This window comes from Rhincodon typus, chromosome 24 (genome assembly GCF_021869965.1).
Source record: "Rhincodon typus isolate 14 chromosome 24, sRhiTyp1.1, whole genome shotgun sequence".
In the NCBI taxonomy this organism is placed as follows: domain Eukaryota; kingdom Metazoa; phylum Chordata; class Chondrichthyes; order Orectolobiformes; family Rhincodontidae; genus Rhincodon; species Rhincodon typus.
This window is the reverse complement of record NC_063355.1, coordinates 46,554,515-46,577,126: the sequence shown is the minus strand read 5'-3', so window position 1 is coordinate 46,577,126 and position 22,612 is coordinate 46,554,515. Positions and strand designations below refer to the sequence as shown.

The 22,612-nt window shown below is 40.8% G+C and overlaps 2 protein-coding genes across 2 annotated transcripts in view; both read right to left on the bottom strand.

Annotated features, from left to right (window-relative positions):
- The window catches only part of LOC109917433 (V-type proton ATPase 116 kDa subunit a 2-like), a 61,459-nt gene extending 57,728 nt beyond the window's left edge, over window positions 1-3,731 (bottom strand). Inside the window, exon 1 of the mRNA XM_048611769.1 lies at window positions 3,393-3,731. Coding sequence (XP_048467726.1) covers window positions 3,393-3,509 — 117 coding nt within the window. The 5' untranslated portion in view covers window positions 3,510-3,731. The remainder of the gene's footprint in view (window positions 1-3,392) is intronic.
- A 3,596-nt stretch (window positions 3,732-7,327) lies between these two features.
- LOC125486007 (tectonic-2-like) lies at window positions 7,328-21,727 on the bottom strand. The gene is made up of 5 exons (XM_048611768.1): window positions 21,691-21,727; window positions 20,226-20,423; window positions 17,764-17,911; window positions 12,351-12,439; window positions 7,328-10,501 (listed from the first exon to the last, which is right to left on the bottom strand). Exons 1-5 carry the CDS (start codon window positions 21,725-21,727, stop codon window positions 10,377-10,379), a joined length of 597 nt encoding a protein of 198 aa, XP_048467725.1. The 3' UTR covers window positions 7,328-10,376.
- Window positions 21,728-22,612: the final 885 nt, after the last annotated feature.

Below are 22,612 nucleotides of genomic sequence, written 5' to 3'. Positions count from 1 at the left end.
GCTATTGAAATTCAGTACTTAGTCAGTGTGTGTGTGAGACTTTCCTGTGTACCTTTGTTAGGAATTCCCCATTTGTCCTGCGTTCCACCATGACGTCCAGGAATGGGAGCGGTTTGTTCTTCTCCTCTTCTCTGGTGAATCTGATCCCAGTGAGGGTGTTGTTTATTAGTTCGTGTGTCTCCTCTAGTTTGGTCCGTTTAATAATGACAAAGGTGTCGTCCACATAGCATATCCAGAGTTTTGGTTGGATTAGCGGAAGGGCCGTACTTAGTCCGGAGGTAGGTGATCCCGTGGGTGTCCCGTTGATCTGTTCATATATTTGGCCGTTAAAGGTGAAGTGGGTGGTGAGGCATAGGTCCAGTAGCTTCAGCGTGTTGTCTGTGGAGATGGTTTCACTGGGGTCTTGTTCTTATTTTAGTAGTGTTGTCAGTGTTTCTCTTGCTAGTGGTATGTCTATCAATGTGAATAGGGCAGTAATGTCAAATGATACATGGTCTTGTCGTCATCTATTCTTATGTCCATGATGGAATTGAGGAACTCTTGGGCTGAGTGGATTGAGTGGGATGACTTGCTGACGAGGTGCTTTAGTCTCCTTTGTAGCTCCTTGGCTAATCTATGTGATGGCGTGCCTGGCAGGCAGACAGGGTCTGAGGGGTACTTCCCGTTTGTGTACTTTTGGGAGGTCATTGAATCGGGGGTGTTAGTTACTTCTGGTTTCAGTCTTAATAAATCTGTTTTGTTGATTTGTCTGGTCTGTTTGAGTCTCTTTAGTGTGTTGGAATCTTGTTGCCCAGTTTTGTTGTCCAGCCTGTCTGCACTTGCCGGTACGTGTTCTCGTTGGCTAGTAGTGCATGTGCCTTGGAGAGGTAATACTAAATAAATGGGACTACCTCTGTAGACACCAGAGTTTAAATAACAGACGGGAAAACACAACAGCGCTTTATCGGAGACTGCACTGATGTTACCCAGCAGGGTAATGAAACGTCTGCAGAACAACGAACCAGCTCGGCGAGCCAACCAACCACAACATCCACAACCCGAGCTACAAATCTACTCAAAAGTCTTAGAAATCTTGTTCGCGCCAGCAATCCTCATCTCATGAAAGAAAAAAAATGCAACAGTTGGTGCAAAGTCTTCCCCCAGACAGTCACAGCGATTGAATAACCACACAATTTAACCTCTCTCACATTACCCCCAACATCATCACATTCTGAAAATACAGCCTGCACTGTTTTAACTACTTATTAAAAGGAAAATGAAGTCACTCCTCTGTTCAGAAATCCAAATTTGCACAAAACTCTTAAGTACTAAATCTGGTGACTAAACACTTTCAAGAGGGAGTGAAACACAGAACTGCAGATGCTGAAGATCTGAAACAAACAAAAACAGAATTACTGGGGAAACTCAGCGGGTCTGGCAGCATCTGTGGAGAAAAAATGGAGTCAACATTTGGGATCACTGGACTCGAAACATTAACTTTGTTTCCTCTCCACAGATGCTGCCAGACCTGCTGAGTTTCTCCAGCAGTTTCAGTTTTTATTGTTTTTTTGTTTGTTTCAAAAGGGAGTGACTGCCTAATATTTTAAAAAATGAGAAATGTTGAAGTTTGCCCAAGATATGGCAAGTTACTATAGCTATATTTAACTAATAGAGGGATGGGGTTCAAGAGCCATAAAGTTATGCTCCAGCTATACAGAACCCTGGTTCGGCCACATCTAGAGTATTGTGTCCCATTCTGGTCGCCACATTACAAGAAAGATGTGGAAGCGTTGGAAAAGGTGCAGAGGAGATTTACCAGGATGTTGCATGGAATGGAGGTAAGGTCTTAAGAGGAAAGGTTGAGGGAACTAGGGCTTTTCTCTTTAGAACGACAAAGGATGAGAGGTGACTTGATAGAGGTGTACAAAATGATCAGAGGTATAGATAGAGTGGACAGCCAGAGATTTTTCCTAGGGTGAAGGTAGCTATTACAAGGGGGCATAGTTTTAAAGTGAGTGGAGGTAGATATGGGGGAGATGTCAGAGGTAGGTTCTTTACTCAGAGAGTGGTAGGGGCGTGGAATGCATTGCTGAAGAGGGTAGTGGAGTAAGCCTCATTAGGGGCATTTAAGCAGCTTTTAGATAGGCATATGGATGATAATATAAGGTAGGGGTGGACGTTAGATAGACCTTAGGTTTCAGGTAAAAGTTCGGCACAACATCATGGGCCAAAGGGCCTGTACTGTTCTATGTTCTTAACTCTTTCTTGAAAACGTTCAATGTTTTTGGCCTTGACTGCTTTCTATGGCAGACAGTTCCACAGGCTCATTACTCTCTGGGTGAAGGCACCACTCTCCTCATCTCAGTCCTATATGGCCTACCCTGCGCCTTATTTTGTTGCAAAAACATGTGATGAAAACATCAGTAACTTATCTCCCATGACCTACTTGAACAGGACATCCTACAATTAAAATATTGAAGTCACATTTCAAAGATCGGCAGATTCTCACAGCTTTCTACAGCAGCAATAAACATTCAATATACTCAAAATCACCTCTCAAGAATGAAATTTCTATTCTATAAATAGGATTTGTTATTGTTATATATACGACACCACAAATATTAAATAATACACTAACTCCTTACATAATAAATAATAACTGATATCAAAACTACAACATGCTGAATAATACCTTATATATTTTTAGGAATCGTGCTGTTAGTCATACTTCCGAGATTATTCATTAATAGTTTATAATATTTCAACCAAGAAACATGTTAGCAGTTATTAACTAACGTATATAGTAACTTTAAAGATTAAGTCTTTCGTACATTATATAATAAATTAGGTCTGCATTAAATACCATACACACTGTTACATTAAGTAATAATGCCAATGCTTTAAATTGGCTGCTAACTGGTGAGCAGATTACTATTCAGTGAATGAATTACTAGCTAGTCAATCGATTAGTACTCTTTACAATTTACTAGTTGGAGAGTGGATTCTCAGTCAGTGGAAAACATAGCGAGTGAGAGGATTACTCCATTAGAAGATGACTAGTCGTTAGATTATTAATTAGTAGATTACATGCAAACGGATCAATTTTTGTTCTTGGATTCACAGTCACTGAGCGGATTACTCCTTAGTTGGACGACTGTCGGTGAGTCGATTATTAGCCAGTGAGTACATTAGTAACAAAAGATCATTAGCTAGTCAGTGAATTGTCAATGAGTGGATTAGTAAAAGAGGATGACTAACTAATTAGAGGGTTGTCAATGACTGGATTACTAGTTAGTGTATTCTAAGTCAATGAATGGATTGCTCGTCATCAGGTTAGTAGCTAGTGGATTGTCAATGAGTGCATTACTAACAGGGGATTACTAGTCAGTGGATTACTCAGTAAGCAGACTCACGTCTCTGAACTCCACTAGACCGGCCTCCCCAAGCTCACTGACACAATCATAGGCCGAGGCGGCTTGGAGGAACAGCTGGGCCAGGCACATCTCTTCACTGCGGAACATGGAGCCCATCGTCTCGGCACAGAGTCCACTACGCTCCAGCAGCACTACGATCCCAGGCCGGACTACACCAAACAGCACCTGTGATTGGAATAAGGATCGGGGGGTGTTGTTAGCAGCCGGTGCCGCTGCCAAGGCCAGAGCGCAGTGTCAGGATCTAGGCCCGGGGCTCAGTTGATATGGACGCCCCTCACTCTCCTCCAGGACCGGAGGCGGCAGGATCCCTGCTAGGCACGCCACTTCCGGGTAGTGTGCTGACGCAGCACGCTGAATCCCACCCATCTCTGATTGACAGGGCAGGCTCACTCCGCCCCCTCCTGGTTGCCAAGGGAAGCAAACCGCGCTCTGATTGGCGAGGCGCATTGACCTGCCCCCTCTCAGTAACATTGTTTTATTCATTTTGTAGGATGTGGCTGTCGCTGGATGGGCCAGCATTTATTGCCCTGTCGCTAGGTGCCCCTTGAAGGCGTAAGCTGCCTTCTTGAAACTGCAGCAGTCTACCGCCTGTGAGATAACCACAATGCCCTTACGGAAGGAATTCCAGGATTTTGACCCAGGAACAGTAATATAGTTCCAAGTCAGGATGGTGAGTAGCTTGGAAAGGAACTTGCAGGGGGTGGTGTTCCCCTGTCTCTGCTGCCCTTGTCCTTCTAGATGGAAGTGGTTGGGAGTTTGGAAGGTGCTGTCTGAGAATCTTTGTTGAATTCCTGCAGTGTATCTTATAGATGGTATACACTGCTGCTACTGAGAGTAGATATAGTGCCAATCAAGTGGGCTGCTTTGTCCTGGAGGGGTAGAGCTTCTTGAGTGTTAGGCCTGCACTGATCCAGGAAAGTGGGGAGTGTGACAGATAGGATAGGGAGAGTCAGGAGGCAAGTAACTCACTACAGTATTCCTAGCTTCTCATCTGCTGGTGTAGCCACAGTGTTTATGTGGCAAGTCCAGCTGAATGTCTGGGCAGTGGTACCACACCCAGCATGTTGCTAGTGAGGGATTCAGTGACAGTAACATCATTGAATGCAAGGTGGTTAGATTGGCTCTTGTTCATGATGATCATAGCCTGGCAGATGTTTGGTGAGAATGTTACTTGCCACTTGTCAGCCCAAGTCTGGATATTGTCCAGATCTTGTTACATTTGAACATGGACTGCTTCAGTATCCAAGCAGTCAGTTATGGTGCTGAACATTGCCAATGATTGCACAAACATTCCCACTTCTCACCTTATGATGGAGGGAAGGTCATTGATGAAGCCTAGGATACTACCCTGAGGAAGTCCTGCAGTGATGTCCTGGAGCTGAGCTGATTGACCTTCAGTGACTACAACCATCTTCCTATGTGCCAGGCATAACTCTAACTACCAGAGAGTTTGCTCCCGATAGCAATTGATTCCAGTTTTGCTCGATGCCACACCCAGTCGAATGCAGGCTTAATGTGAAGGGCTGTCACTCTCCCCACACCTTTGGAATTCAGCTCTTTTGTCCACATCTGAACCAAGGACGTAATGACAGCAGGAGCTGAGTGGCCCTGGCAGAACCCAAACTGGGTGTCATTGAACAGGTTATTGCTGAGCAGGTGCTGCTTGATAGCACTGTTGATGACACCTTCCATCACTTTACTGATGATCGAGAGTACAGTGATAAAGGTGGTAACTGGCCAGGATGGATTTGTCCTGCTTTTTATGTACAGGGCATACTTGGGCAATTTTCCAAATTGTCAGATAGATACTAGTGTTGGCTACCACCAAGTTCTGGAGCACAAGTCTTCAGTACTATTACCGGAATGTTGTCAGGACCCATAGCCTTTTCAATATCCAGTGTCTCCAACCATTTTTTGATACCACACAGAGTGAATCGAATTGGCTGAAGACTGGTATCTGTAATGTTGGGGACCACTGGAGGAAACCAAGATGGATCATCCACTCGGCACTTCTGGCTAAAGATTGCTGCAAAAGCATCAGCCTTATCTGTTGCAGTGGTACTGGGCTCCCCCATCATTGAGGATGCGGATATTTGTGGAGCCTTTTCCTCCTTCGAGTTACTGAATTGTTCACCACCATTCATGACTGGATGTGGCAGGACTGCAGAGCTTAGATCTGATCTGTTGGCTGTGGGATCGCTTAGCTCTATCTGTCACTTGCTGCTTATGCTGTTTGGTGTGCAAGTAGTCAAATCTGGTAGCTTCACCAGGTTGACACCTCATTTTCGGGTATGCCTGGTGCTGCACCTGGCATACCCTCCTGCAATTTTCATTGAACGAAGATTGATCTCCTGGGTTGATGGTAATAGTTGAGTGGGGGATATGCCAGGCCCTGAAGTTACAGATTGCAATGAAGTACAATTCTGCTGCTGTTGATGGCCCACAGCACCTCATAGATGCCCAGTCAAGTTGCTGGATCTGTGTGAAGTCTGTCCTATTTAGAATAGTGATAGTGCCATACAATACAATGGAGGTATTCTAATGTGAAGGCAGAACTTCATCTCCACAAGGACTGTGCAGTGGTCACTCTTACCAATACTGTCATGGACAGATGCATCTGCAGCTGGCAGATTGGTAAGGATGAGGTCAAGTATGTTTTTCTCTCTTGTTGGTTCCCTCATCTGCCACAGACTAAGTCTAGCATCTATGTCCTTTAGGACCCGACCAGCTCAATCTGTAGTACTGCTGCCGAGCCACTATTGTAGAGGACATTGAAATCCCCCATCCAGAGTACACTCTGTGACCTTGCCATCCTCAGTGCTTCCTCCAAGAGTTGTTGAACACGGTGGAGTACTGATTCATCGGCTGAGGGAGCATGGTATGTGGTAATCAGCTGGAGGTTTCCTTGTCCATGTTTAACCTGAAGCCATGAGACTTCACGGGGTCCGAAGTCAATGTTGAGGACTCCCAGAGCAACACCCTCCCAACTGTATACCACTATGCCACCACCTCTGCTGGATCTGTCCTGCCAGTGAGACAGGTCATATCCAGGGATGATGATGGTTGTGTCTGGGACATAGTCATACTCACAGAATCATACCTGACAGACAATGTCAGGCTGTTGCTTAACTGATCTGTGAGACAGCTCTCCCAATTTTGGCACTAACCCCCAAATGTTAGTGAGGGGGACTTTGCAGGGTTGACAAGGCTATTTCTGCCATTGACTTTTCTAGTGCCCAGGTTGATGGCAGGTGATCTGTCCAATTTCATTCCTTTGAGACTTTGGAGCGATTGGTACAATTGAATGGCTTCCTAGGCCGTTTCAGAGGGCAACAGAGAGTCAACCACATTGCTGTGGGTCCAGAATCACATGTAGGCCAGACCAGGTGAGGAAGGACATTAGAGAACCAGATGGGTTCTTCTGACAATCAACAATGTTTTCATGGTGATCTGTAGATTCTTAACTACAGATTTTTCTTTTTGAATTCAATTTCTACCATCCACCATGGCAGGATTCAAACTCGGGTCCCCAGAACATCAGCTGAGTTTCTGGATTAATAGTTGAGTGATAATACCACTGGGCGATCGCCTTCAGTCCGAAACGTCACTTTCCTGCTCCTCGGATGCTATTTGACCTGCTGTGCTTTTCCAGCTTCACATTTATTGACACAGTTGATGGAGTTGCCCTGTTAATATGCACACCATTATTTGTCACTTCATTTCCCATAAAAATATAAAGATGTATAGATTTACATCACTCAGCATCAAGAACAGTGTCCCCCTTCAATCTGCTGAGAGTTTTCATATTTCATGGATCAGTCTGACTGTTTTCAGATCTACGGTATACCAGAATCCAAATATTAGTGTTTTTGTAGAAGTAAAGGTAGTGTATTGACCCAGAGCTACATGCAGTGCCCAGAAGTAGAAATAAAATTTATTCAGAAATCCTGATTCACATATTTGTTTCCACTTTAAAATAACTCCCACCTAAATATGTACAGTTGTAAAAATGTTTTGACCTGGATTTTGCTATCAATGGCAAAGCAACCAACTCACCACCAACTTTCAAGAAAACTACCTATAAATATCTAGCAATCTGTGTCACAGATATCTCCTTCTCCAACAACAATTCCAATCTGGCGCCAAGTCTAGGGGATCTTCAGGTATCCAGCAGTGAAATCACCAAGCAGGGTAAACAATCACTAATAATTAAGTATTCTCATACAGCAAACAAGTCAAGTGCACTGAATATACATCATTTTTCACTTTATTATACAAAACAAAATAATTGAGTGGAACATTCATATAGCAATAAGGAAGCCAAAACATAAAATTTAGAATGCCAATTTTTTAATTGAGAAATTCAACAATCTGCAAATATAAAATTACTTTTTAAAAAAACAATTGTCAAAGCTTTTTGTCTTGCACTCATCAGGACAATTCATAGAAAATGCCAAAGGGAAAACAACATTGATATTGAAAGAGAGCAGACTGTCAACTTGTTGTCAAGTGGACTCCAATTGGGAGAGGTGTTGCCAGGGAGAATGCATCAGGTAGTGATAACTGACAGTTATCTACCAAGCTTTAAATTTAAAACAGCCACATTGGTTCTAATTGGTTAAGACATTGCCCTGAGAAATGGCTGTCATCTATTCCGTCAACTTGAAACAAATGGACTGTGTACACAAATACAACTTCCAGTACATGCAAATACACCACACTGCAAACCTGAATACATAGAAACATACATAGAAGAGCAGGAGGCGGCTATTCGGCCCTTCAAGCCTGCTCAGCCATTCATCACGACCATGAAAGATTGTCCAACTCAATAGCCTAATCCTGCTTTCTTCCCATAACCTTTGATGCCATTCTCCCCAAGTGCTATATCTAGCCACCCCTTGAATATATTATGACAATTCTAAAACAATCATCAGCATAATTTTTTGTACATACAAGATTACTTAGCAAATGTTGTCCAAGAGCAGAATCACTGAGTTGTGAGCTTTGCAAGGAAGGGCTGGTTGGGTACAGTCAGTACACTTTTTTTTGCAAATAGTTGAAAGCATATGTTTGTGTGATGGGATCCACCAGTCTTTGGGATATGCAGCTTACATAACTAGCATCACATGGGTACTGAAATGCATTTACTATTTTTCTCATTTATGTGATAGGCGTTAACTGGTGCATTCTCCATAGCAATGTCTCTACTAGTACTCTCCTCACCTACAGCTAAAATGTTTTCTCTTTTTCCATTTCTTGCAAACCGCCCTTGTTAGGGCAAAAACAAAATAAAACCATGAGGAATAAATTTAAATATAGAGACTACTGTCATTCTGAAAGTCTATAAAAGCCACTTTACAGTACTCTCCAGACACAAAATTTTACCCTATTATTGACACTCTAAACTTGCCTTCCCTTTATAATTATTAAGGCAGCCTGTGGTTCTTGTTAACACAAAATGGCCGCTTGTAGTTTTCAGTTGACATAAAAATGTACAAAGTAGATTGTTTGCTGAAGCAATCATTTACTCAGAGTCACGACTTTTGTTCTCACAGCAACTAGATAAGATATAAAGCATCTCAAGAATCACACAATGGGATCTTAAGAAGAAGCAAAAATGTTGCCACTGCTCAAACTGTTTGGATAAGGGACACCCTTGAGAAGTACAGTTAGAAGCAAGCTAATTCAAAGTTTGTTATTTAATATGGGATGGAAGAGTAAAGCTCGACTCATTAGTTAAGGTCCTTTAGGCACCCTGCTAGCTGGGAGGATTGAATGACAGATGCAGAAGTCAGCAGGATTGGAACGTGGATGGATAAGATGCATTGTGAAAGCCCAAGGACAGGTGGTAAGGACATCCAGCAAGCATCTCCAGATCCTGGGAAGACCTACAAGTGTCCATCAACTGACCAAGCAGTCACATGATTGACTTGATTGGATGTGTAAGTAAGTAATCAATCAACAACATGATCAATTTGCAATTGGTTTGTAAATGCTAGGGCAGGCTGCAAGCAAATGTATAACAGTTTTATGTCTTTCTTTTTGTTCAGGGAAGAAGCTTCTGGACCCCTAGAGGTTTTCTTCCCACCAGCGTAACATCAAAAAACTCTGATACTGGAAGTGGACTCTGGGTGTTGAGTCATTCATTTAGTCATTCCACCCCAATAGTCCTGATGAGTGGAAAACAAACAGCTTCAACAAAATATCTTTGTTCAGTAAACTTACTGCTATACTACCAAATGACTAAGTATAAAATCAGTAGATGAGGACCAAGAGATTTTAATAATGATGTAGTTAGTGCTCTTAAATATCCAGTAACACCTCATTCAACAAGGTGCAACCTAGACTGTAAAAGTGCAAGTGTTCAATTCAGAAATTTCTATTTAGTTGCAATCTGTGGGGACTACAAAGTTCAAAACAGCATCTATTGGAAAAGCACAGAATCATTAACAACAACTTCTGGATTTCTCAGGTCAATTCTAACTGTGCAGATTCCAGAAGCTGCTGTCAATTTTTAAGGAATGCTGATACTTTCCTAGTCATTAGTATTGCCAAAATCCAGGCCAATGTTGACGAATTAGCACTATAATGTAGTTACTGAAATGTCATATGCACAAACCATTAAAACTGACACATGGGCATAATTTAAAGATACAGACTTATAGAATGCCAGTATTTAAGAATATGTTTGTTTTTCATCAATCAATCTTGGCAGATGACAACTAAGACTCGCACCAAAACAGTCTTTGCCAAAGAGATGATCTCTTTAAAGGACAGGCAACAGAACCATTTCAGAATCTACAGTGTGGTGTGACAAAGAAATATTAAAAGGTTTTATTCCAAATCAATAAAGTAAATGCCCTTCCTAGTCACCTGCATCTCATTAATCAATAACTTGTGCAACATATTCAGTAAGTAAAAAGAATACAATGAAATGTTTGTGCATGGACTTGCTACAGTAGTCTAACGAAACGTGGTCTTATGCCAAGCTTTACGGATATTGTTCCAGGGGTCTCCTAACACCGCAGCCACCAAGAAAAAGAACACCAGCAACATCGCCTGAGCAATCGACTGAGAGTATGTTTCACCTGGTAAAAGACACAATTTCAAATGTTTAAATGTTTTGATCTCTTTTATGTGATGCAAACTTTTTAAATGAATAAGTCAACTTTTATTTATAAAGTAAATGAAAACATAAGTGCTAAATACAGGTTTTCAAATACTATGTAAGAGGCCTCTACAAAAAGCAAAACCTTCAGAAAAACTGACAATCCTGTGTTCTTGTTCTACCCAAGTTTCTAATTTGTTTATGCTTCAGTGTAGTACTGGCAAAGTGCTACATTGTCAGAGGTGCAACATTTTGCAAAAAAGGTTACACAGAGGTTTGATCTGTTCTCGCCAGTAGATATTAAGACATGATTTAGAGTATCTAAATGAGATAAGCCAGAACCTCATGAGAGAGCTACGTTGTATAAGACACTTGGCTTGGAAGGATTAATCCAGACATTTTCCAATAACCCTGTCCACTGATAAATAAATAACTCCCTCTGGGAGGTGTCCTATTTTGTCTGTTGTTAAGTCAGTCCTACAGTCTACAGCCATGTAGCAGATACCTAATTACTACCTCTTAGGTAACAAAGTTTCTTAGCTAGTGTTAACATCAGTCTTAAGCTAATATAACCTGTTAAATGACTAATATGTAATAAACAACAACTTGTTACGTAATTCCAAGCATCTTCTGCCAATTTTTTTTGTGTGATTAATCCTTTACTACTTATTACCAGAGATCTGTACAGACTAGTAGAAACATAGAAAATAGGTACCGGAATAGGTCATTCAGCCCTTTGAGCCTGTTCCACCATTCAATATGATCGTGGCTGATCGTCCAACTTCGTACCCTGTTCCCACTTTCTCCCCATACTCTTTGATCCTTTTGGCCCTAAGAACTATATCTAACTACTTCTCACGAAGAGCGTTTTGGCTTCAACTACTTTCTGTGGCAGAAAGTTCCACAGGATTATCACTGAATCAAGAAATTTCTCCTCATCTCAGTCCTAAATGGCCAATCCCATATCCTTAAATTGAGACCCTGGTCCTGGACTCCCTGCATTTATCCTGTCCAGTCCTGTTAGAACTTTATAGTTTGGAGGTAAAGGAGAGCAAATCAATGCCATGAAATTTAGTAGAAATAGGATTACATTACATTTCACAGACAAAATAAGCTTTAAATGCTTGGGAAGAGATAAAAAAAAGTGTGGTTAAACTCACGTCAATCTGGAGACTGAGGGCTATGGTGGGTACAGCAAAGGTGAGACTAAACCAGAGAGTAAAGAAATGGGCTGAGAAGCAGCAGGGAAAGCCATCCCAATCAGCCCATGAGCTCCCCACATTTGTTGTAACTCAAAATACAATGCACATGTAAATTAGACACTTGATTTCTTATTCTTTGAATTTAAAAAAAGTCATCAACTCTCCAGTAAGTCGTCCATAGAAAGTAAAATACAAATTTGACATAGAGGCTTGCCACAATCCAAATGACAATATATTTCTTTGTTCCACTCAACAGCCTGCACAGTTGGAGGTTTCAGATGCAACATACTCCAAGGTGCTCTCCGGCATTCAGATTGATTTAAATGATGCCAAAAGAAGAGCAAGGGAATTTGCTTGATGTTATGGCCGATATTGTCCCTCAGTCAACATCACTGAAACAGATCATTTGGTCACTTAATTCATTGCTCACTGTAAAAGCTTGTCATATATAAATGTTATATTCTCTATATTATAACAGAACACATTTTAAAATTGGTTGGTTGAAAAATGCATTTGAAACCCCAAGATCATTAAAGGTTTTACGAAAGAGCAAATATCTTTCAGTTTACAAATTGAAACACACCATGACAAACAGGTTGAAGTTTAGGATCAGTAGAACTTCCTTACCCTGGTAATGTCTTGTCAACGGGTAAGCAAGCTCAGGCCAACAAACATCATTTCGAGAGCAGTCATATTCAAAGTAATTCATCTGGAAACTAGTCCACAAAATTATTTAAGAATTTTACTGATGCTTTTTTGGCTGTATAAATAATAATGACACAGTTCAAGGAAAAAGTGTGAATAAGTCTTTGGTAACTTTCAGTCTTGAGAGATAATAGTTTGTGCTTTGGTGGTCATCTTTTATGTCAGGTGTTGCCTGATGTGGTGCAGGAGCCTCTCTACCACATTTGCTGCAATTGAAGGCAATAGGGCTGAGAAGGTGCAAGATGCACTGGCCTCTGTTTTCTCTGGGGCCCTGAATCAGCTAGCTGAGTTTTTTATTTCTGATCATCTATACCCACAAGTATACTTTTAAAATATTCAGAGGATCCAACAAAGTAAATGTTGAGAGGCTGAATTTCATAGCTACAGAGTCTGCAGCCTCAGAATAAGGGATCAAACATTTATGACTGAGATAAGAGATAAGGGAGACACTTGATCTTAGAGGAATTCTGTACTCCAGAGAGCTATAGACCCTCAATGCCCAGTACATTCAAAGACTGAGATCGATGTGTTTTGGGTACCAAGGAAAATAGGTCTGTGTACTTCTGATTTGGAAGAAACTGCTTCTATTTCCAAGATCATCCATACAACTATCTTCAATCATGAAATGCTTTCGTTGAGGAAAGAAAAACTGTTACCTGGTTTTCATTGGTTCAGGCTGTACAGGTATTTCGATAAACTGGACAGAAGAGCTGACTGAAAAGGACTGTAAAAGTGAATTGTTTTCACAGGCTGCTGTATCCCCTCCTCCACAGTTGACTTGCCAGGTCACTGTGGAAAAACTGAGCATACAAATCCATTCACTTAACTCGTTAAAATACTGTAGACAGTGGCTGGAGGTGGGGGGGGGGATGCTGAGGAGAAATTTATTTCTTACATAATGAATTGCTATGATTCGGAATGTGTTGTAAGAAAGGGTAGCGGAAGGTAATTCAACAATAAATTTCAAAAGGAAGTTGGGTATACATTTAAAAAGAGATACAGGGCTATGGAGATAGAGTAGGGGGTTAAGAGATTAATCGGATAGCTCTTTCCCCTTTCCAAGAGCTAAATAGACAGATAGGCAGAATGGCCCCTATAGTCCAGTCTTAACATAGTCCAAAGTGGTAACGCTTGGAAGCACATCCTCAGGGCTGAGCTACTCATGTTGGGAATACATATTTATAGACAAGAACCATGGGGAACTGGAATATAGAAGTATTTGAACATCCTGTATTGAAAAGAATTTAACCATGATTTTGAAGGAACATATATATCTTGGAATTATTCACCAGTATAGTCAGCAGCAACTCACCTGCTCTTACTAAAGCGTCAAGATACTTTGGAAAGGAAACAAATAAAGCTTTTGAGAGATAAGAGATTAAATTTACTGCTTTAATTGTTGCATAAGTTCAATTGGGAGGGATGGGGCCTATATAATGAAAGTTGTCTAGCAACACTGCATGCAGGTGGCACAGTGGTTACCACTGCTGTTTCACAGTGCCAGGGACCAGGTTCAATGCCAACCTTGTACAAATGTCTGTGCAAACTGCACACATTCTCCACATGTCTGCATGGCTTTCCTCTGGGTGATCCAGTTTTCCCACACAGTTCAAAGATATGCAGATTAGGTGGATTGGCCATGGTAAAAACCCCATGTAGGGTTACAGGGATGGATGGGATGCTCCTCAGAGGGTCGATGCAGACTTGATGGGCCATATGGCGTCTTTCTACACTGTAGGGATTCTGTGATTCTATGAACACTATCCTGGAGTTGGTTTCTGTTTTTCCAGGGTATCTGGGTTTGTCAGTAGAAGGAAAACCTCCAAAGGATTCAGTAAACAAGTGTCTGTCTCTCCTAAAAACCTTAGGACAAGATGCACATCTCTCCACAAAGTATTTTTGGAAAACTGAGCAAGTTCCCAAATATCAGTACCTCTCACTAGCTCAAACCTTTAAAGGTAAACTGTTACTTCTATTCAAAAACCCAAGTTGAAATAATTTGCCATCTGAACTTAGGTCTGGTCTGAAGATTTTCCATCCCTCCACAGCAGTAACTGTTTGATTTAATCAACAGGAAATACAGGAAATCTCAAAAAGTATCCCATTTCATTGTTTGACTTTCGACCCTTGGCCCAAAGGGTGCTTTTCCCCCATTTGCCTTTTAAAAAAAAAAGCATCTCTGCAAACAACATAGATGTTAATGCATGAGTGACCCTTGCTCAGAAGGAAATGACTTGGAAGAAATTTCAGTCCAAAGGGACACAATTCTTTGAGAACAACCGCTGGCAAGAGGAAGTACTAGAAACCAGCCTGACAAAGGAATGCTAGCAATCTCAAGGTGAAGGACCATTTCCACATCTCATAAAAACCTGCCAAACGTGTGGTTGGAAATGTGGCTCTAGGATCAGGCTCAGCCATACAAGGATCCACTGAACTCATGAGCAGTGACATGGAATTTCCCAAGTGGACAATCATACTTGTTAGTGAGTGATTGCTGATGAAGCAGTGCCTTGTTTTTTCATGCAGATTGGGATTTTGGGATTAAGGTGATGCAGTTTCATTCCAATTTGTTCAGTTGTTAATCTGTTTGGCCAATTGCTTAAAGAATTGGTTTTGTTCATAAGCTATTTTTGAGTTTAGTAAATAAATAAACAAAAGTTTCTTTTGTTCTGGTTAATAGCAATAAATGGAAACAATTAGGCTATTTTGGTGGTTGAATCAAAGCAGTTACACTAATGATATAGCTCATGGAATAATGAGCTTTGATCACCAGCACATTCCTCCCACCAGACTTATAACAGTCATCTCAATCATGTCCTAATGCCTCCATTTCAAGCATTATTTGCATTTTGCTTTCTAAAGAATCATCACACTAACTTTTTTCAAAAATTCATTCTCTCTTTATTCTCATTGATTTACTTAGTTCCATTAGTGTAACACAAAAAGAGGAGGATGTAACTATTGGGGCAAGCTGTTAGAAAATCTCAAATTCCTAAAAGTGAGATTCAAGTGGCAGAAAAATTGAGTCATTACTAGAAAGGAACAGGGCTGATAATCCATTGCAGAGAATAACTTGACTTTGCCTCATGCAATAATACAAGAGAATGCGTAGATTCTATAAATTGTGAGGAATTCAAACTACAAGTTTGCAAATTCCCACTTCTAGTGTAGAGGATTTATTTAAACTCAAATAACGTTTTTCTTGTGGCTCTCTGTCCCAGCCGATGAATAAAATTATTTTATGATTGGAAAAAACCTCTCCCGTATTAATTAATCCACAATTAATCAGAACTGATCTGATTGTAATTTAATTCATGTACATTAACTAAAAGTTCTCCTCTGATCCACTTTCCATCCTGATTAAGAACTACATTGCATATCTTCACAGCTGTCGTGCCAAAATCCCGGATATCGCTCCATTTCAGCACTGTGGGTCTATCTACACCACACAGACTACTGCAGTTCAAGGCGGCAGGTCACCATCACTTTCTCCAAGGTAATTAGAAATGGACAATAAATGCTAGCCAAATCAGTGATGTCCACGTCCATAAGACCATAAGACATAAGAGCAGAAATTAGGCCATTTGAACTAGAGTCTGCTCTGCTATTCAATCATGGCTGATAAGTTCCTCAACCCCATTTTGCTTTCTCCCCGTAACCCTTGATCCCCTTGATAATCGACAATCTATCTCAGTCTTAAATGTACTCAATGACCTGGCCTCCACAGCCTTCTGTGGAGGTGAGTTCCATAGATCACTACTCTCTGGCTGAAGAAGTTTCTCCTTTTCTCCATTCTAAAAGGTCTTCCCTTTACTCTAAGGCTGTACCCTCGGGTCCTAGACTCTCCTACCAATGGAAGCATCTTCCCAACATCCATTTTGTCCAGGCCATTCAGTATTCTGAAAGTTTCAATTAGATCGCCCCTCATCCTTCTAAACTCCAATGAGTATAGTCCCAGAGTCCTCAAACGTTCCTCATCTGTTAAGCTTTCCATTCCTGGGACCATTCTCAAGAACCTTCTCTGAACCCGCTCCAGAGCCAGTACATCCTTCCTGAGATATGAGGCCCAAAACTGCACACAATACTCCAAATGTGGCCTGACCAGAGCCTTATAAAACCTCAGTAGTATACTCCTGCTTTTATATTCAAGTCCTCTCAAAATAAATGCCAACATTGCATTTGCCTTCCTGACTACTGATTCAACCTGCAAGTTTACCTTGAGACAATCCTAAACTAAAACTGCCAAGTCTCTTTGCACTTCAGACTTCTGAATTTTCTCCCCAGTTAGAAAATAGTCCATGCTTTTATTCTTCTTACCAAAGTGCATGACCTCACACTTTCCCACGTTGTATTCCATCTGCCACTTCTTTGCCCACTCTCCCAACCTGTCCAAATCCTTCTGAAGCCTCCCCGCATCCTCAATACTACCTGTCCCTCCGCCTATCTTTGTATCATCTGCAAATTTAGCCAGAATGCCCACAGTTCCTTCATCGAGATCATTAATGTACAAAGTGAAAAGTTGTGGTTCCAGCACCGACCCTTATGGAATACCACTTGTCACAGGCTGCCATCCTGAGAAAGACCCTTTTATCCCCACTCTCTGCTTTCTGCCAAACAGCCAATCTTCTATCCATGCTAGCACTCTGCCTCTAACACCATGGGCCCTTATCTTACTCACCAGCCTCCTGTGTAGCACCTTATCAAAGGCCTTCTTGAAGTCCAGTAGATAACATCCATCGGCTCTCCTTGGTCTACCCTGCTCGTTACTTCCTCAAAGAATTCTAACAGATTTGTCAGGCGTGACCTCCCCTTGATGAAACCATGCTGACTTTGCCCTATTTTACTATACACTTCCAAATATTCACAAATCTCATCCTTTACAATGGACTCCAAAATCTTACCCATGACCGAGGTTAGGCTAATCGGCCTGTAATTTTCCGTCGTTTGCCTTATTCCCTTTTTAAACAGGGATGTCACGTTAGCAATTTTCCAGTCCTCTGGGACTCTCCCTGACTCTAGCGATTCCTGAAAGATGACCACTAACGCTTCCACTATCTCTTCACCCATCTCCTTTAGAACTCTAGGGTGTAGTCCATTTGGGCCAGGTGATTTGTCCACCTTCAGGCCAATCAGTTTTACTAGCCCCTTTTCCTTCGTGATGGTCACCATACTCAGCTCTGCCCCCGACTCTCTTGAATTTTTGTGATTTTACTCATGTCTTCACCATGAAGACGGACATGAATGAATAAAGTTCCACTGCCATATTTAAATCCCAAGAAGGTCGATTTCAAGAGATATCAACTAACCAATACAATTATAATGACCATTTTCTTACTTTACTTCAGCTCCAAGTATTTCTCGTTGTGGCACTCCTTCAATTGCTCCAACAACAGATGTGAAGAACCAAAGATTCAAATTGGCAGGAATCCCAGTGCAGAATCCGCTTAATTCAATTTCCAAATTGGCTGAATCATTAGGAGGAACTGTATTTATGTGTAAAAAATGTACATTAGTAAAGAATTTATTGAACTATCTTTAAACTAAAGAATCTTACTGTCCGAGAGGATATATGAGAATTAGAACAACTTAAATTCACATAACACTTGATCACATTCTTTGGGAATTTCTTTTAAAATGTAGTCATTTATTTCTCTAGGCAAACACAGCTAATTTATACACAGGAAACTCTGCCAAGAGCAAGTGAGGTATACAATCAGATCATCTGTTTCTGGTGGAATTGGTGGAGAGAAAAGTTGTTCAAGCCACATTAGACACTTATTCCCTGTTATTCAAATAGAATAATTTATATCCACATGTTGAGTCAGCTGGAACTCAACTTAACCCATCATTGAAACACAGCCCCTTAGATAACACTGGCTTGGTATTGAAAAGGTTAGTCTAGAACATAAAGGCAGCTTGAATACACAATCCTCTGACTGAAGATGAGGAGTGTTTCCAAGGAACATACATTTTCCACTTCTGATAGGAGGTTTCTTTGGATTTCTTAACTTCCAATAGCTTCCTGAAATAATAAACATCCAGTATGACAATCTTGCCGGATCAACAAACACATCCAGAGATGAACAGTCAGGAATAGACCATTCAGGAGGGATGTTAGAAAGCACTTCTACACACAAAGGGTAGCACAAATAGTAGTTGATGCTAGATCAGCTATAGAGTCAGAGTTATACAGCACAGAAACAGATCCTTCAGTTCAACTTGTCCATGCCGACCAGGTATCTTAAACTGAACTAGTCCCATAACCCTCTAAACCTTATGGCCCATATCCCTTTAAAACCTTTCCTATTCATGTATCTGGCTAAATGTCTTTTAAACATTGTAAATTGTACCCACCTCTACCACCTCCTCTGGCAGCTCGTTTTATACACACACCATTTTCTGCATGAAAAATTTGCTCCCCAGATCCTTTTTAAATCTTCCCCCTCTCACTTTAAACCCATGCTCTCTCGATTTGGACTCCTCTACCCTTGGAAACAGACCTTGGCTATTCACCTTAGCTGTGCCCCTCCTGACTTTCTAAACCTCTATAAAGGTTAACCCTCAGCTTCCTACTCTCCAGGGAAGAAAATCCCAGCCTATCCAGCCTTTCCTTATAACTCAAACTCTCCAGTTCCAGCAACATCCTTATAAATTGTTTTTGTACCCTAACTAGTTTAACAACATCCTTCCCATAGCAGGGTGACCAGAATTGTACACAGTATTCTAAAAGTGGCATTACTAATGTCTTGTACAGCCACAACATGATATCCCAACTCCTAAACTCCTTCTTTAAACACTTTCTTCCCTACCCTGTCTACCTGCAATGCCACTTTTAAGGAACCATGAACCTAGGACCCTCTGTTCAACAACACAGCCCAGGGCCCTATTAACTGTGTAAGTCCTGCCCTGGTTTACCTTACCAAAATACAACACCTCACATTTATCTAAGTTAAACTCAATCTGCCACTTCTCTGCCGACTGGCCCATCTGATTAAGATCTCGTTGTACTCTTAGATAACCTTCTTCACAGTCCACTATACCAGCAATTTTGGCGTCATCCGCAAACTTAGTGATCACATCTCCTGTATTCTCATCCAAATTCTTAATATAAACGATGAATAATAATGTTAATATTAAATCTGAGACAGATCAATTTTTGCTAAGCAACAATATTAAGGGATATGGAGTTTGGCCACAGATCAACCATGATCTTGATGAATGGTGGAATATGCTCAAGGGACTAAATGGCCTACTCCTGTTCCTATTTTCTTATAACAGGTTGCGCTTGAGCACAAACTGCTTGTCCTGATGTTACAACATGTGTAGAAGTTGCCATCTGCAAAATTTCCATTCCAGATGCAGTATTGAGGGCATGTTATGTTGTCAGAGCTGCTTCCATTCAGATAAGATGTGAAACCTGTAACCTAACCTTCACCATTCAGGTGAATGCAGGAGCTCCCACAGCATCAATTGGGAGCAGCCAGTTTTTGGTATCCCTCCACCAAGAGCAAGAAGCAAATTAACTAGTCATTCAACTCATTGCAGTCTATGGGGCTTTGGTAAATGACAGCTATAGTGACTGAACTTCAAGACTAAGGAAGCGGCTGTGAAGCACTTTGGGACACTAAGAGCCATTACACAACACCATCCTCTACAAGTTTTTGAACTGAGATAATTGTTTATGGATTGTAGGGACAATTAAATTGGAATTTGCTCTATATTTTACATAGAATCATTATAAAGTTACTTAATTGAAAACATGCATCAAATACTACATTTCAGCTGCAAACACAGTACCTTTGAACAATGGCACCCATTCTGACAGATCAGATGGATTTGAATTTCCTCTCCTTGATATATTTGTTGGCACCAGATTCAGAAGATTTTCATAAATAGTAGACCTGTCAAAAAGCAGAAGAGTATTTTTTTTTTCCAGCAAACACACATGGAAAGGTGGCACTGGAACTGATAGAGGGTCACGATAGTTTCCTGACACTGTGATACAGTATTTATTTCATTGACAATGGTCTCAGACCTACTGTATCAGTGCCAGCCAGATATTCCCTTGTATATACTGGCTAAGAATGAAATCCCGAGATACGGCTACACATAGCCACAGAATGTTAGACAGCACAGCAATATTGTCTCAATTCAAATATTAAATCAACTATAATTTCGTAGAATGATGCACCATAGAAAAAAAGGCCATTCAACCCATTAAGCATGTGCCAGGCCTTTGAAAGACCATCAGATTAATCCCACTCCTCACTTTCTCACCTCTTCTGATTCCCTTTTGAAAATCTGAATATCAAATTGGTTTCCACTGTGCTTTCCAGACAATTCATTTTTAGATCATAGCTTGATGTATAAAATATTAATTTCCCTCTGCTTCTCATAAATTAATATAAATTTGAATTGTCTGGTTATTGAAGTATTCATCACTGAACCTGGTTTCTCTTTACTGAGTCTCCATGATTCTGGCAAACTAAGTTAAATGGTTGGTTAGTAGAGATGTAGGGGATAGTTCATAATTAACAGAATAGGTGCATCCCAAGTAAGAAAAGTTCCTAAGAACGGACCCACTATTCACTAGAAATGTTAAAGATAGTACAAAGCTTTTAAAGAAAAAAGCATACAATGGTGCAGATGGTGGCAGATCAGAAGATTGAACAGAAATTTTAAAAATCAAATAAATACCAAAAAAATTAATTGCAGAAAAATTAGCGCAGAGGAGAAAGGCAGACGGAAATATAAACACAGAGTAAGAGTTTCAATAAATATTTTAAAAAGTGACATTCAAAAAGTGAGCACTGGTCCTATAGAAAATGAATCTAGGGTATTCATAATGGAAAATAATAAAAAAAGATAAACTGATCAGGTATTTTGCATTCGTCTTCACTAGAGATATAAGTAAAATCTCAGAAGCAGCGATGAATCAGGAAATGGAAGGGAGGGAAGAACTCAGGAAAATCTCAATCAACCAAAGTGTCACTGAGTAAACTGTTGGAGCTGTGGGCCGACAAGTTCCTGGATCCTGATGGACTTCATCCCAGGGCTTTAAAATAAATGGCTAGTGAGATAGCTGCATTGATTATAATATTCCAAAACTCCTTTGATGTCAAGACTATCCTATTAGATTGGTAGATAGCAAATGTAACTCCTGTATTCAAAAAGTGAAGGAGACAGAAAGCAGGAACTACAGGCCAGTTAGCTTGCCATCTGCCATAAGGAAAATAGTATAAGCTATAATTAAACAATTCACAGCAGGGCACTTGGATAAATTCAAGCAAATCAGTCATAGTCATCATAGTTTTCAGAAAGGAAAATCATGTTTAGACAACTTATTGGAGTTCTTTGATGAGGTAACATGCTGTGGATAGAAGGTGGACGCAATGTAATTAAATGCTAATATTTAATAGGGTTTGAAGAATTCCTGTGAACTAATGGAACAAGTGATGGATATACTAAGAGCTAATTGAGTGTCAGTTGGTTTTATAAATATGAGAAGCTAGTAATCAGTGTGGTTAGATTTATGTGGAGTGTGGCTAATTGAAATAGAGCTATTACTAAAAATATGAATAAAAACCAGAAGAACTGCGGATGCTGTAAATCAGGAACAAAAACAAAGTTGCTGGAAAAGCTCAGCAGGTCTGGCAGCATCTGTGAAGGAGAAAACAGAGTTAACATTTCGGGTGCGGTGACCCTTCCTCAGAACTGATGGTGGCTGGGAAAACGTCAGTTTATATGCAGAAAATAGGGAGGGGCGTGGGGTAGGGAGTAAACGATAGGATAGAGCCCGAAGAGAGAGAAAGACAGTTGGACAGACAAAGGAGTTGCTAACGATCAGGCTGGGAGGGTGAACAGTTGTTAATGGGGACTAGTGACTAACAACAGGGGGTGTGTAATGGCAGGCTATGTGGTAACAAAGCCTGGTGTGTGGGGTGGGGGGCTGGGACAGGGGAGAGTTTAGGCCCTAAAATTCTTGAACTAATATGGAGTCCGGAGGGTTGTAGGGTCCCCAAGCGGAAAATGAGGTGTTATTCCTCCAGCTTCCGTTGGGCTTCACTGGAACACTGTAGCAAGCCAAACTGTAGCAAAGACCAAGTGAATTGGACTCTGTTTAATTATAGATATTTTCTAGTGCATTAGATTTCCAAAAGGGATCTGATAAGGTGCTACATCAA